Genomic DNA, 12,636 nt, shown 5'->3' on the forward strand with positions numbered 1-12,636 from the left:
AGACATGAGATGTCCCTGAGGCCAGCAAGCCCAACCTTGACTCACACGAGGAACACAGACTGGGCCTATCTTCCGGCGGGCCACGTGGGAGCCGAGCAGGCGGGGCCCCGGGTAGGGTGGAGCCATTGCCTCCTGGCTCTGGGGCCCTGGCACAAAGGGCATCCCTGCGTGAGTCTGCTTGCCTCAGGCAGGCTCGGAGGCAGCCCTGTGCTCGGGACCATTCTGAGGGGCCGTCTGGAGAAAGTGCAGGGTCTTTTTCGCAAACAGGAAACAAAGGCATCGTTATCGTCACCATATCAACTGTTAAAACTACGTCTTTCTCTGTGTGTCATGCTCCTACCATACCACAGCACTACAGGGAGAGCGTTCGTTCACATTCTACGTCTACCTATTCCAAGACAAATGCCAGTCCGGGAGCCAGGGACCGCCGGCTGGCCTTTCCATCAGGTTCCTCTGTTGGGAAGAACCTCCTGGGCCTAAGAAGGGACCTCTGTCGGCTGTGGTACTGCTTGGTCATCAGGCAGAAAATATGCCTGGCTTGGTCGTGTGATGGTCGAGCACAGCTTGGAACGGATCCCAGGATGGAAGGGTCAGTGTTCTGGAAGCCCCTGCTAGAACCCCTGAGCCATCTCAGAGTACAGTGATAGGGTTGGGTTATGGAACCAAACTGATGGGAAGCTGGTTGCCTATGAAATGGGGGCCTGTGGGTCATCTTATGGTGGGATGACCATTTAGAGAATCACATCGGAGCACCCCGGGGGGGATCCCGGAGGACGCTTTCCTACTCTGTGCTCCGTCCGAATACAGATCCTATCAGCAATTTCCCTTCTGGAGGATGGAGCGCGGACGGTCTTGGCCAACTCCAAGGTCATCCTCACCCTCACTCCAGAAGGTCATGCTCCTCCATATTTTCCGGAGGGTGTAGTAGCTTCATGATGGATTCCAAGATGCCACTTAGGAAAAAAGCAAAACTTGTGTTTACAAGACTGGGTGATTCACTGTCGTGAGTATCATCGGCAAAACTGCTAAACCCTTCAGGGCATCCTGCTGCTGTCCTTTAGGCACTCACGACAGGAGTATTAATAATCAAAACTGGCGAATGGAATAGTAGTGACCTCACATCATGTTGACTAAGAAGCAGACTGTTCCAAAGGCAGTTACCGTTCACAAATCGCTGGTGTTTGTGTTAGAGTACCACTTCGTGGTAGGCGGAAAGGCGCTTCTTCTTTGTATCTTTTTTTTTTTTTTTCCTTTTTCTATTTTGGGTAGAAATATTCCTGGGAAGCTAGATAGAAATGCATTTTCATATCCCAATAATTCTTAGGCACAAGTTAGAAAACTGCTGACCTTCACCAAAATATGTCAGCACATCATGTTATAAAAAAATGCAATTCAGAACCGCTGCATGTGTATATACGTGTATCTCAATATACACACAGATCGGTGCAGTACACATGATTATTCAATGTATATTCAAAACTGAGCTATTTGTAACTAACCTGAAATTCTGCAGTGAGAGTTCATTGCTCGAGAACAGCTGGGAGTTTCTTTCTTTTGGCTCTAACTACGGTCAAACGTTTGCACACCAGACACTACTGTTTACGCTTTCCTAAGTGCCAACACCAGGGCAGTCTTATATGAGGATCAGAAGAGGACTTTGCTTAGGACGCAGCTGTGCAGCTACTGAGCATGCGCGCAGGGCCCGCCGCGGGCCGGCCCCGGGTCACGACTCCCTCGGGGTGGAAGCTCGGGGCTCGCGGGAGCCACGGCTCCCGCAGGCTGCGTGGTGCGGCGTCATCTGGGCGTCGTGCTGACTCTGGCGGGAGAGGAGGGCCCTGAGGAGGAGCCACGGTAAGTGGGGGACGTGGGGGAGAGTTTCACTGGGCTCGTTGGGTCCCCCGTTTGGAGCTTCCAAAGCAGCTCTTCGTTAGTTCGGCTCAATCTCTTCTTCTCCTGGGTTTCCTTCTCGACGTATTCCTGGAGATTAGCATTTTCCTCCGACAGTTGTCTGCATGAGGAGAACAAGAAACAGTCAGGTAGCAATCCTGCGGCGGTGAGGGGATTGGGGGGCACTGATCGTGAGATTCACCAGGCTGGTGGGCTCGGGGCAAGGTAGGAGGCGGTAGGCACCTGCGGGAGGACAGGGGCAAGTGGGACTGCGGTGACCAAGAGCCATGGGCCGAAGCGTGGTTTCCACTTGTCCCAGGAACACATCTGCTCCCAGTAGACTCCCCATCCCTCTGCCCCATCAGGGGAGGCGCTAGCTGTCCACCGGACAGAGCAAATGCTGAAGGCAGAAAAGGAAAGTGGGGAGGTGGGGAGCTGGTGTGGGTGTGCCGCCAGGAGGCTGGGAGAGAGCGGCAGTCAACGCGAGGACAGCACGGGACGCCTCCGGGCCCCTCCCGGCCTCCCTGCCCCTGGTTGGGGTCTCCATGATAGCACTGCCTTCCCTGGCTGCAAAGGCAGATCTGTGCACCTGCCCGCCTGCTGGACCGGGAGCGCAGGGGGACAGGGACCAGAGCTGCCTTCTTTGAATCCACAGCGTCCAGCCGGGTGTCTGGCACAGAACAGATGCTCAGTTGATGTTTGTTGAGAAAAGGATGTGCTAAATGAAAAACGAATCAAGGCATCCGTGCCATCGGTCGTGAAGTGTGAGTTGCTCGATTTGTCATATTTTTTTTTTTTTTTTAATAAATGACAGCACCTGTGAGGAACTGAGAGGGTGAAGCCCATTATGTATTCTGCAGCTGGGTGAACCTAGCCCGGGCAGCCAGCTCACTTGGATCAAGCCTGGACTGGCCCTTTGAACCAGGGTGCCTCTGTGATTTCCTGGAGAGGCGCAGTGGCTCAGGTAGAGCAGAGGCTCCGGCCCTCCTGCCAAAGTGGGGGGAAAGACCTGCTTCCCTTACATGGTCTCCCCTGTAACCCTCTGGGATGGGAATGGGCCGCCAACACCCCGAGGTCAGCTGTAGGGCAACCTGTGTGAATGTGTGAAAGCATATGCGTAGGACCTGGGAGGGGGGTACACACAAGAGCGTGTGTGCATTCGAGGGAGCATGACCGTGCAAGTCTGAGAGCGTGCACACGAGTGTGCATGTGTGTGACAGGAAGCACAAGGATGTGTGTGAGTGTGTGCACAAGTGTGTGCTTCCCCCAGTGACCCACGTGGATCCAATAAGGAGTACAGCTGAGGAGTGGGCCAGGGCTTGGGCATGGGGCTCAAGGAAAGGGCTCTGTCCTCCTGGACAAAATGCAGGCACACCTCATGGTACCAGGCTTCCCTTTACTGAAACTTGGCAGACACTGTGTTTTTTTTCTAAGTTGAAGGTTTGTGGCAGCCCTCGGGAGAGCATGGCTGTCGGCGCCAAGCTTCCAGCAGCACTGGCTCACTTCACGTCTCTTGAGTCATATTTTGGTATTGTTGCAATATTTCAAACTTTTTCATTCTTGTTATGTTTGTTAGGCTGATCTGTGGCCAGTGATCTTTGAGGTTACTGCTGTAATTGTTTCAGGGTGCCACGAACTGCACCTGTACACGATCACAAACTTAACCAATGAATGTGTGTGTTCTGACCGCTTGGTGGACCAGGCTTTCCCCATGGCTCTCCTCTCTCCTTGGGTGTTGCCCTATTTCCCGAGACACAACAATATTGAAGTTAAGCCAGCGAGTAACCTGACAGTGGCCTCTAAGGGTTCAAGTAAAAGGAAGAGTGGCATGTCTCTCCCTCTAAACCAGGGTTTAGTAAGGAAGGCATGTTGAGAGCGTTGATGGGCTGAGAGCTGGGGCCTCTTGTGCCAAACAGGCAGCCCAGTCGGGAGTACTAAGGAAAGGTTCTTGAAGGACATTAAAAGTGCTGCTTCAGTGAATACATAAATGATAAGAAAGTGTAACAGCCTTTCTGCTGATACGGAGAAAGTTCGAGTGGTCTGGAGAGAAGAGCAAACCAGCCCCAGCATTTCCTTAAGCCAAAGCCTGACCCCGAGCAAGGCCCTAGGTCTCTGTGATTCTGGAAGGGCTGAGAGAGGTGAGGAAGCTGCAGAGAGAAGTCTGAAGCTGCAGAGGCTGGTCCATGAGGTTGAAGGAAAGAACCAGCTCCGTAACAGAAGGTACAAGGTGAAGCAGCAAGGGCTGGGGGAGAAGCTGCCGCGAGTTCTCCAGAAGGTCCAGCTATGATAGTGATGAAGGCAGTTACACTCCAGTGTAGACAAGACAGCCTTCTACTGGAAGAAGATGCCGTCGAGGACTTTCAGAGCTAGAGAGGAGAAGTCCGTGCTGGCTCCACAGCTTCAGAGGACAGGCTGACTCTCACGTTAGGAGCTAATGCAGCTGGTGAGTTCAGCTGAAGCTGGGGCTCACTGACCATTCCGAAAATCCTAGGGCCCTTCAGAATTACTCTAAACCTACTCGGCCCGTGCTCTAGAAATGGAACGACGAAGCCTGGGTGACAGCACGTCTGCTTACATGTTTTACCGAATATGTAGAGCCCCCTGTTGAGAGCTACTGCTGAGAAAAACGATTCCTATCAGAATGCGACTGCTCACTGACAACGCAGCCGGTCATCCGAGAGCTCTGACGGGGACATACAAGATGAATGTTGTTGTCGTGCCCGCTGACAAAACAGCCCCTGGATCACGGAGTAATTTTGACTTTCAAGTCTTAGTCTCTAAGAAACACATTCTGTAAGCCTATAGCCATAGACAGTGATTCCTCTGATGGATCTGGACAACTGAAAACCTTCTGGCAAGGATTCACCATTCGAGATGCCATTAAGAACATTCATGATTGATGAGAAGAGGTCAAAATATCCACATTCACCGGAGTTTAGGAGAGGTTGGTTCCCACCATCCTGGAGGACATGGAGAGGTTCAGGGCGTCCACGGAGGCAGTCACCGCAGAGGGGGGTGGAAACAGCAAGAGAACTGGAGTTAGAAGTGGGGCGGGAAGATGGGCCCGCACGGCTGCCGTCTCATGATCAGACTTGGACGGACGAGGAGCTGCTTCTCGTGGATGAGCCAGGAAAGTGGATTCTTGAGCTGGAATCCGCTCCTGGCGGAGATGCCGTGAAGACTGTTGCAGTGACCACAAAGGATTTAGAATCTTCCATCAACTTAGCTGAGAAAGCAGCAGCAGGGTTTCAGAGATTGACCCCAGTTTAGAAAGAAGTTCTGCTGTGGGTGGGATGCTGCCACACAGCATCCCACGCTACAGAGGAATGGTTGCTGAAAGGGAGAGTCAGGCGATGTGGCCGACTTCACTGTTTTAAGAAATTGGCACAGACCCCTCCGCCCCCCACAGCCTTCAGCAGCCCCCACTCTGATCAGTCAGCAGCCATCCTCAGTGAGCCAAGACCATCCACCTGCAAAAATGTGACAACTCGCTGGAAGTGTAGATGACGGCTTGCCTTTTTTAGCAGTGAAGTATTTTTAAATGAAGGTGTGTCCATTGCTTCTTTCGACATAACGGTATTTCACACTTAGTAGACTCTAGGAGAGTGTAAATGTGACTGTTCGTTGTACCGAGAAACCATTCATTTGGGGGAAAAGTCATTGGATGGCTTCACTGAAATACTTGCTTGACTGCAGTGGTCTGGAACCGGAACCACAGAAGCTTTGAAGCCTGCCTGGAAGCTGCACCTGGCTGATCAAGCCCAGACTCTGCTTGACTTTGCTCTGACAGTGGAGGGGAGGACCCCCGCATCCTTCCTGGAAGGTTGCAGCCCCTCAGAGCAGGGGATGGAGATGGGAACGGGGTTACTCAGAGCAGCTTCATTCGGCTGCAGGCTTCGCTGGCTTGGTCACTCCTTGCCGTCCCCACTGCCATGACCAGGCTGCCCCAGGACCACAGCTCGGCAGCCGAGGCCCCGTGGTCCCCGCGGCGTGTTTTCTTCTTGTCTTCCTATGCAACATGCCAAGAGCCTGTGTGGGGGGAAGCCTCCCAGCTCAGAGGAATGAGACACAGTGGATGCCGGGATAAACACAGAGCCCTTCCAGGAGCTCAAGAGCAAAGCCGTGTTGTAGGTGATATGTGCTTCGTTAAGCTCAGACACCCAGGCCCACCTACCTTGTGACAACGGTGTTCTGGTCAATCCTTGCTTTGAGGTCTTCATTCTGCTGCTGGAGAACTTGGATCTTTTCTTCTAAGATAATGTTCTTTTCCGCCTACAAAGAAAGCAGTATAAGAGGTTCTCAGCGAGGCCACGACAAAGATAAAAGACCAGTGCCCTTGGCTTCTGACCTTTGGAGGATTATCAAGAATAGTGCTTTGTGGGGCACCTGAGTGGCTCGGGGGGTTGGGTGTCCAGCTCTTGATTTTGGGTCAGGTCATGATCTTGGGATCATGAGATGGAGCTCCATGTCAGGCTCCCCGCTGAGCCAGAGTCTGCTTGCCCCTCCCCCTCCTCACACACTTACTCTGGCTCTCTAATAAATAAATAAAATCTTCAAAAAAAAAAAAAAAGGAACAGTGCTTTGCAAAATGCAGTTTGCAATGTATTAGTGGGTTGTAAAATCAAGTTAGAGAGACGTGAGTAGCATTTCTTTTTTAAGCAAAATAAAACAAAATATCAGAGTGCACTCTATATAGTAAAAGTATTTCTTATTCATATTTTAGCTATACATGTTTTTTACATATATGTGTGTGTGTGTATCCATCAGGTTCCTGTGTAGAATACATTTTTTTAGAGGTTTTACTTATTTGAAAAAAAGAGTGAGTGAGAGAGCACAAGTAGGGGGAGTGGCAGGCAGAGGGAAAGGGAAAAGCAGACTCCCCGCTGAGCAGGGTGCTCGATTCGGGCCTCAATCCCAGGACCCTGGGATCATGACCTGAGCCGAAAGCAGACGCTTAACTGACTGAGCCACCCAGGTGCCCCTAGAATATGTTTCTTACAGTGTGTGCTCCTGCAGTCAGAGACAAGTTGTCAGACGTGAGTGGACACCATCAGGACCTAGTGTGGCCGATGGCCTCTGGTTCTTCCTGACAGTCAACTGCATAGCATCGGCCTCCCTGGCCCCGGCGTGTATGCTCGATATGACATTCTGAATTAACGGAGGGATAGAAATATAAATAACATGGACACATTTTTTTCCTTCTGAGCGTATGGGCAGCCAGGAACCTGAAACCTGAGATGGGCTTGGTATATGATCCAAAAATAACATTTTCCATGGCTATTATTCTCCTGCAATTTATGCCTTTTTCTCTGTCTGTGTGTCCCTTAGGGCCTTGTGGAAGTACAGTTCCATTCTAAGATAAATTCAGAAATAAATAATAAATAATTAATTTATTTTAAAGGTTTTATTTATTTATTAGAGAGAGAGAGAGAATGAGAGAGAGAGAGAGAGAGAGCATGAGAGGGGAGAGTTCAGAGGAAGAAGCAGACTCCCCACTGAGCAGGGAGCCTGGTGCGGGACTTGATCCCAGGACTCCAGGATCAGGACCTGAGCCGAAGGCAGTTGCTTAGCCAACTGAGCCACCCAGCCGCCCAGAAATAAATTATTTCTTGAAGAGAAAATGACAAATTCACTGTTGGGTCTTAATCTTTGAGGAGAACTGTCGCCCTTCCAGGACCAGGACTAGGGGTCAGAGCCAAAGGGCTGGGCTCTGTCCCACAAACTTCCCTACAGCCTTCATCTTTGCTCTCAAGAAATGGGAAGTGATTACACTGCTTCTTGCTTTATGCCTAGAAAGACTTCTGGAAGGAGAAGTCATGCATGGTTGTAGAATGCCTGGAACATTCTGGCAAAAACCAGCCAAATAAACCCTAAAGTTTGTGGGGGACTAGACAACTGAATGCGGACGGCTCAGCCTGGAGGGTCGTCAGTCCCTGTGTGGGCCTGGCTGGGAAGGACAGGGCTCGGACCTTGCTGGGAAGCTCTGGGCTGTTGGGAGGCACCACAGGGTCACCACGGCCCAGGATGCTGGTTAGTGACAGCCATACTGCTGTCTGCCCCCATCCTACCTGATAAGCACGTGCGGTATGAGACATCTGCAAGGAGCGGGGGTGCTAGATTAAAAGGGGACATGACAACTGAATTCAATAGGTGCATCTAGACCGGCTCCAGGGTTGAGAAATCCAGCTTCAAGGGATATTTCAGACACAAGCAGGGAACTTTACAAAGTAGATGAGATGATCCGTGACTGAGATGGCAAGTACGATCTGCTGGCTGGGAGAAAGCAGGATACAAAGTTCTCCCTGTGTGGGGCATGTCCACAGTACCAAGGAAAAGTTCTGGGAAGTACTAACAGCACTTGGAGATATATTCTAATTTTCTTGATTTTGTTTATCTTCTAATTTTCATAATGTATGTCTTTTCTTTTTATAGCATCAACTTATATTTAAATATAACAGTAAAAAAGGGGAAAAAAGGTCTATCTGAGACCCTTAGGCCAACTTCCACATCAAGATAATGTCTCCTTGCAAGCTAGCTTCTCTGCTACCAACTTCGAAAGACTTGTCTCCAGCTCTAGGTTTTGCACCACCCTTGTGCCTGCCGGGGAGGGGAGTGAGCTCAGGGGGGCTCCATTTCCCCAAAGGGGCGCCTTTTCTAGTTCTGTGGAAGCCAGCTTGAAGGGAAGGCAGAGGGTTATGAGACCAGGCACCGGGGCCTGGGCCTGGATTCCCAACCTCTGGGTGAGATACGCCCTCTGCCTAGACCTCCATCTGCATCTGAATCTATGAAAGGAGACTCTGGATGGTACCTGCTCCAGTAGACTGCTGTCAGGGGTTAAAGAACAAAGACTTAAAGTGCTTTGTGCAGTGCCTGGCATACACCTCCGTGATGCTGCACTTACGTTGGCTTACCACCCGTCCCTCGCAGGGAGGAGGGAGGAAGCAGCAGTCCGCCAGGGGAGGAGGGATGGATGGGGAATGGAGGCTGCAGTTAGGAGGCCTGCCCAGTTGTGCAGTACAAGGCCACCTCGGATTCCTTATCAGAATTCCTCCCTTCCTAAGAAGGTTCTTGAGACTTGGCCATGGCATTTTCTGCTCAGGTGTCAGGGATGGACAGGGAAGGGCCCAGCCTCTGCAGACAGTGAGTGAGGACGTCTGTGAGGCCCATACGGCATACCACTCAGGTTACTGGGGCTCTCCCAAGGAGGCAGGCTGACTCACCAGTTTTTCCAGCTCAATAATCTTCTTTTCCTGCTGGTGTATTTGCTGATTCTTCATCTCTAATACCTGCTTCAGACTCTTCATGTCTTCTTCCAAGTGCTGATAGGGAGCCAATGCGATCTACAACAGCGGAGAGCAAGAGCTATTTACCAGGGGGCCCAGCAAAAGCCCAGTATTCCCCAGTGCCATGAATTCAGCAAAATCTAGCCTTCTGTAGCAAGCTTCCCGGGAGGCACTGGAGTGTGAATGTGAGCCCACTCACAGCCTTCCCTGATAAAGATGCTCACTGGTTTCCCACTGGAGATGCTAGGAGAAATCCAGCTCCCTGGGCAATGAGAGAGGTAAAGCTATCATCCACCAAAAAGTCTGGATTCTGGGAGGGCTGGATGTTACCAGCCCATCCTCCAATGGGAACCCTTGGGGTCAAAAGTCTAAATTCATCACTAGCTTTTAACATGGACCCAGACTGCTTGATTCACCAGACAAGTTGTGATTTGCAGGTCTCCCCTGGGCCCACGCAGAGTGGGGGTGGGGCATCCTTGTAGGGGAAAGGAGCAAAGTAGTTGAAAAAGCAGAAAAGGCACTTTAGAAAAAGAAATGCTACAGTGAAGTTGCTGGGTATAATGACAAGAACGACAACAACAAAATATAGGACATTGAGTCAAGAGTTCCCAACAAACCACCTTTTTTTTTTAAAGTATAAATATTACATGGGATATACTTATACTAAAAAAATTCACCTCTTTATAATTCAAGTTTAACTGGGTGTCACATATTTTATCTGGCAACCCTCCATCAGTGGGAGGGAGTTTTGCCAGCTTTTCCGGAAACCACTCCACTCCCCCCACTAAGGCAGGTGTGAGTGGTGCCCCCTGTACCAGTGCAACCAAAGCTGGGGGAGAATGGAGTGGAAGGGGGGGTCCCAGCTGGGGTGCAGAGCTCCCAGGAGCTCTGGGACAGCAGCTGGGGAGCAGTGTGCCATCTGGCAGAGATAACATGTCATTGGAGAAACCCACAGCTGTCTTCTGTGTCAGAAGAGACACAGACAGGGTACTGACAGGGACCTCTTCTGGCCGGCTGTCACTCCGGCCACAGATCCACACAGAGGTCCGTTCCAGGGAAGATTGCTGAGGGGACTCCCGGGGTGAAGCCCCCCTGGGAGCCAAGAGGCCTGGGGAGCATGACTACCTCCAGCTGTTCTTCAGTGTTCTTCCTCAGAGCCTCCTCAAAGCGTCTGGCTCGGTCCCGCAGAGACTGGCTCTGGAAGGTCAGTGTGTCTACCTGGTCCTGCAGGGAATGACAAGAAGCCCAGCTTAGTCCGCCGCAGACACAGTGGCCTGGGCAGCTATGAGGGAAGGGCTACCCGGCCTGGTGCACTCTCTGAGGGGTCAAGAGATCAGAGGCTGCTTGGATCACCTGTCCCACGGGCGTCACCAAGAGGGCGTCACATGGCATTGAGACTGCGCATGAAGCGTCCTGACCCTGGGATGTGGGAGAACTCAGAGCAGGTGTCTCGACTTCAAGGTGCCTCCCAACATGAGTGTGCTGCCCTTCCTCTCCAAATCGGCAGCTTGTTGAAGGGAGGCAACACACCAGCCATGAGGCAGCTCTCTGTGTGCAGGCTGAGATGATGGTGATTCGGAGGAGGAACCATTTCCTGCCCTGGCTGCTGGGCCAGGTGCAACTGCCCTCAGCCTCCCCTGCAACCCCAGCAACGCCTGATCACTGCTGCCAGCAAAGGATGCCAGGCAGTGGGCTTTCTCGCAATGCTAGATGGTGCCTCGATTGCACAGAGTATCCCAAAGTTCTCCACCCCACGGCACCGTTTCTGTGACATTAAAATGAAGGGACTTAGGGTCTCCCCAGGAACTCTTCTGACAACAGAAACGGCCTCATCTCCCTCATTTTAAGAGCAAGGCATTGTAAATTATGTAATCCCACATAAAAACCCTGTCCTGGAGGAAGCCCTGGCTTGCCTGCTTTCTCTATCTCCCCAGAGGACCCTGTTCTGCAAACCATCTTTGGCAGGTGCTTTTTCCTCTTTTTTTCTTTTCCTTCTTTCTTTATTTCCTTTTTTTGTTTGTTTGTTTGTTTCCAGTTATTTCCGATTTCATTTTTAAGAAAAAGAAAAGCCCCCACAGTGTCATTAAACACAAAGTCTGGTGCATTAGGGTGACAGAGTTGTCATGGGTGGTCTGCACACACATGGGAGCTGGGGAATGTAGATCCCAGCCCAGTGCAACCCCGGCTGGGGTCTGGCACAGTCACTGGGCGGTGCGGTCATCTTCTGGAACGGGACGACACACAGCTGTACCACTACCCAGCTCCCACACCAAACTTGTCCACACTGTCAAAACAATGAAAGACGCATCTGGCCAACGCCCCCTGGGGATGGATCTAAAATGTCAAACTGTGTTTTTTCTGCCTTATTCACCAGGACTCAAAATAGATCCACAGGCACACAATGGTGCCCTCCAGCAATCAGGCAGAAGAGACTGTTTTTCAGCTTGGGGTGGCTCCTTTGAGTCCAGTGGAGAGGCAGAAAGGCCCAGCTGGTGACCCAGCATAGCAAGGGCCACTCAGGAATTAACCAGTGGCGTGACAGTAACAGCAGTAAATATAACAGTGCTGAAACTATTATGACAGTGACAGCAGCTCCTTACTAACATCTACTGTGAGCCAACCTAATGCTCTGCACTTTACATCCGTTACTTCCCTTAATCTGCTCACACCTTGAGGAATGTACTGTTATCGCCCCCATTTTACAGATGAGTAAAGCAAGGTTTACAGAGCTTATGTGACTGTCCATGATTTCAAAGCTACTAAGAGGAGGTACACTGGGCATTTAAACTCAAAGCTTACATCGCTTATCCCCAGACCTGTTGCCCTAAGCACCAGGAGCCCAGAAAGTTTGGCTTCAACAATCTCATCCTCTCTGTACCAAACAACCCAGATGAATTCTGCCCATTGAGCATTACAACCAAACTGTGTACAGTTCATGACAATTTAATGTTAGTGGCAGAGTGAAGACTCACATGTGATAGAAAACCCTCACTTCTTTTGGTTTTGGGACTGGAGGGGTTTGTTACATCACGATGTGGTCCTGGTTTACGTCCTGGCAAGGAGTGCATCTGATGGTATGGGATGTGGGGCACACGAAGGCAGTTTGGGGTTAGATGCTGCAGCTGAGCCATGTGAGGACTGTACGGGCAGAAGCATCAGCAGACGGATGGATGAAGAGGTAGGGGATTGGGGGGGGGTGGGCTCACAGCAGGTGGTTGCCCATTTTAAAACTTCTGCATATAGTACATTCAGTAGCTGTGACGCTGGTTAGCTCCACAATCCTGGGTTCTTTTCTTGGAGAGCAGGCTCTGTGCAATGAACGTTGCCAGGGGAAAGTATACCCTCAAAGAAGCAAAATTCCTACCTTTGTCTTACAGTTTTAGTCATCACCTTCCATAATTTCCAGATGTGAGTGCTCCTAATAATTAACAAATAATCTTGTTATAATTGAGGCAACCTTAGTTGG

General features: G+C 50.9%; 1 protein-coding gene across 4 annotated transcripts in view; it reads right to left on the reverse strand.

Moving 5' to 3' along the window:
- Positions 1-1,402: 1,402 nt before the first annotated feature.
- Positions 1,403-12,636, reverse strand: part of MTUS2 (microtubule associated scaffold protein 2) — a 585,660-nt gene continuing 574,426 nt past the window's right edge. For all 4 annotated transcript variants that reach the window (XM_059143942.1, XM_059143941.1, XM_059143943.1 and 1 more), the window contains 4 exons: positions 10,296-10,394; positions 9,108-9,227; positions 6,062-6,159; positions 1,403-2,008 (listed from right to left, as the gene is read on the reverse strand). In XM_059143942.1, the coding sequence (XP_058999925.1) occupies positions 1,795-2,008; positions 6,062-6,159; positions 9,108-9,227; positions 10,296-10,394 (531 nt within the window). In that variant the 3' untranslated portion in view covers positions 1,403-1,794. The remainder of the gene's footprint in view (positions 2,009-6,061; positions 6,160-9,107; positions 9,228-10,295; positions 10,395-12,636) is intronic.

The sequence above is a fragment of the Mustela lutreola genome, chromosome 13 (assembly GCF_030435805.1).
Source record: "Mustela lutreola isolate mMusLut2 chromosome 13, mMusLut2.pri, whole genome shotgun sequence".
Lineage (NCBI taxonomy): Eukaryota > Metazoa > Chordata > Mammalia > Carnivora > Mustelidae > Mustela > Mustela lutreola.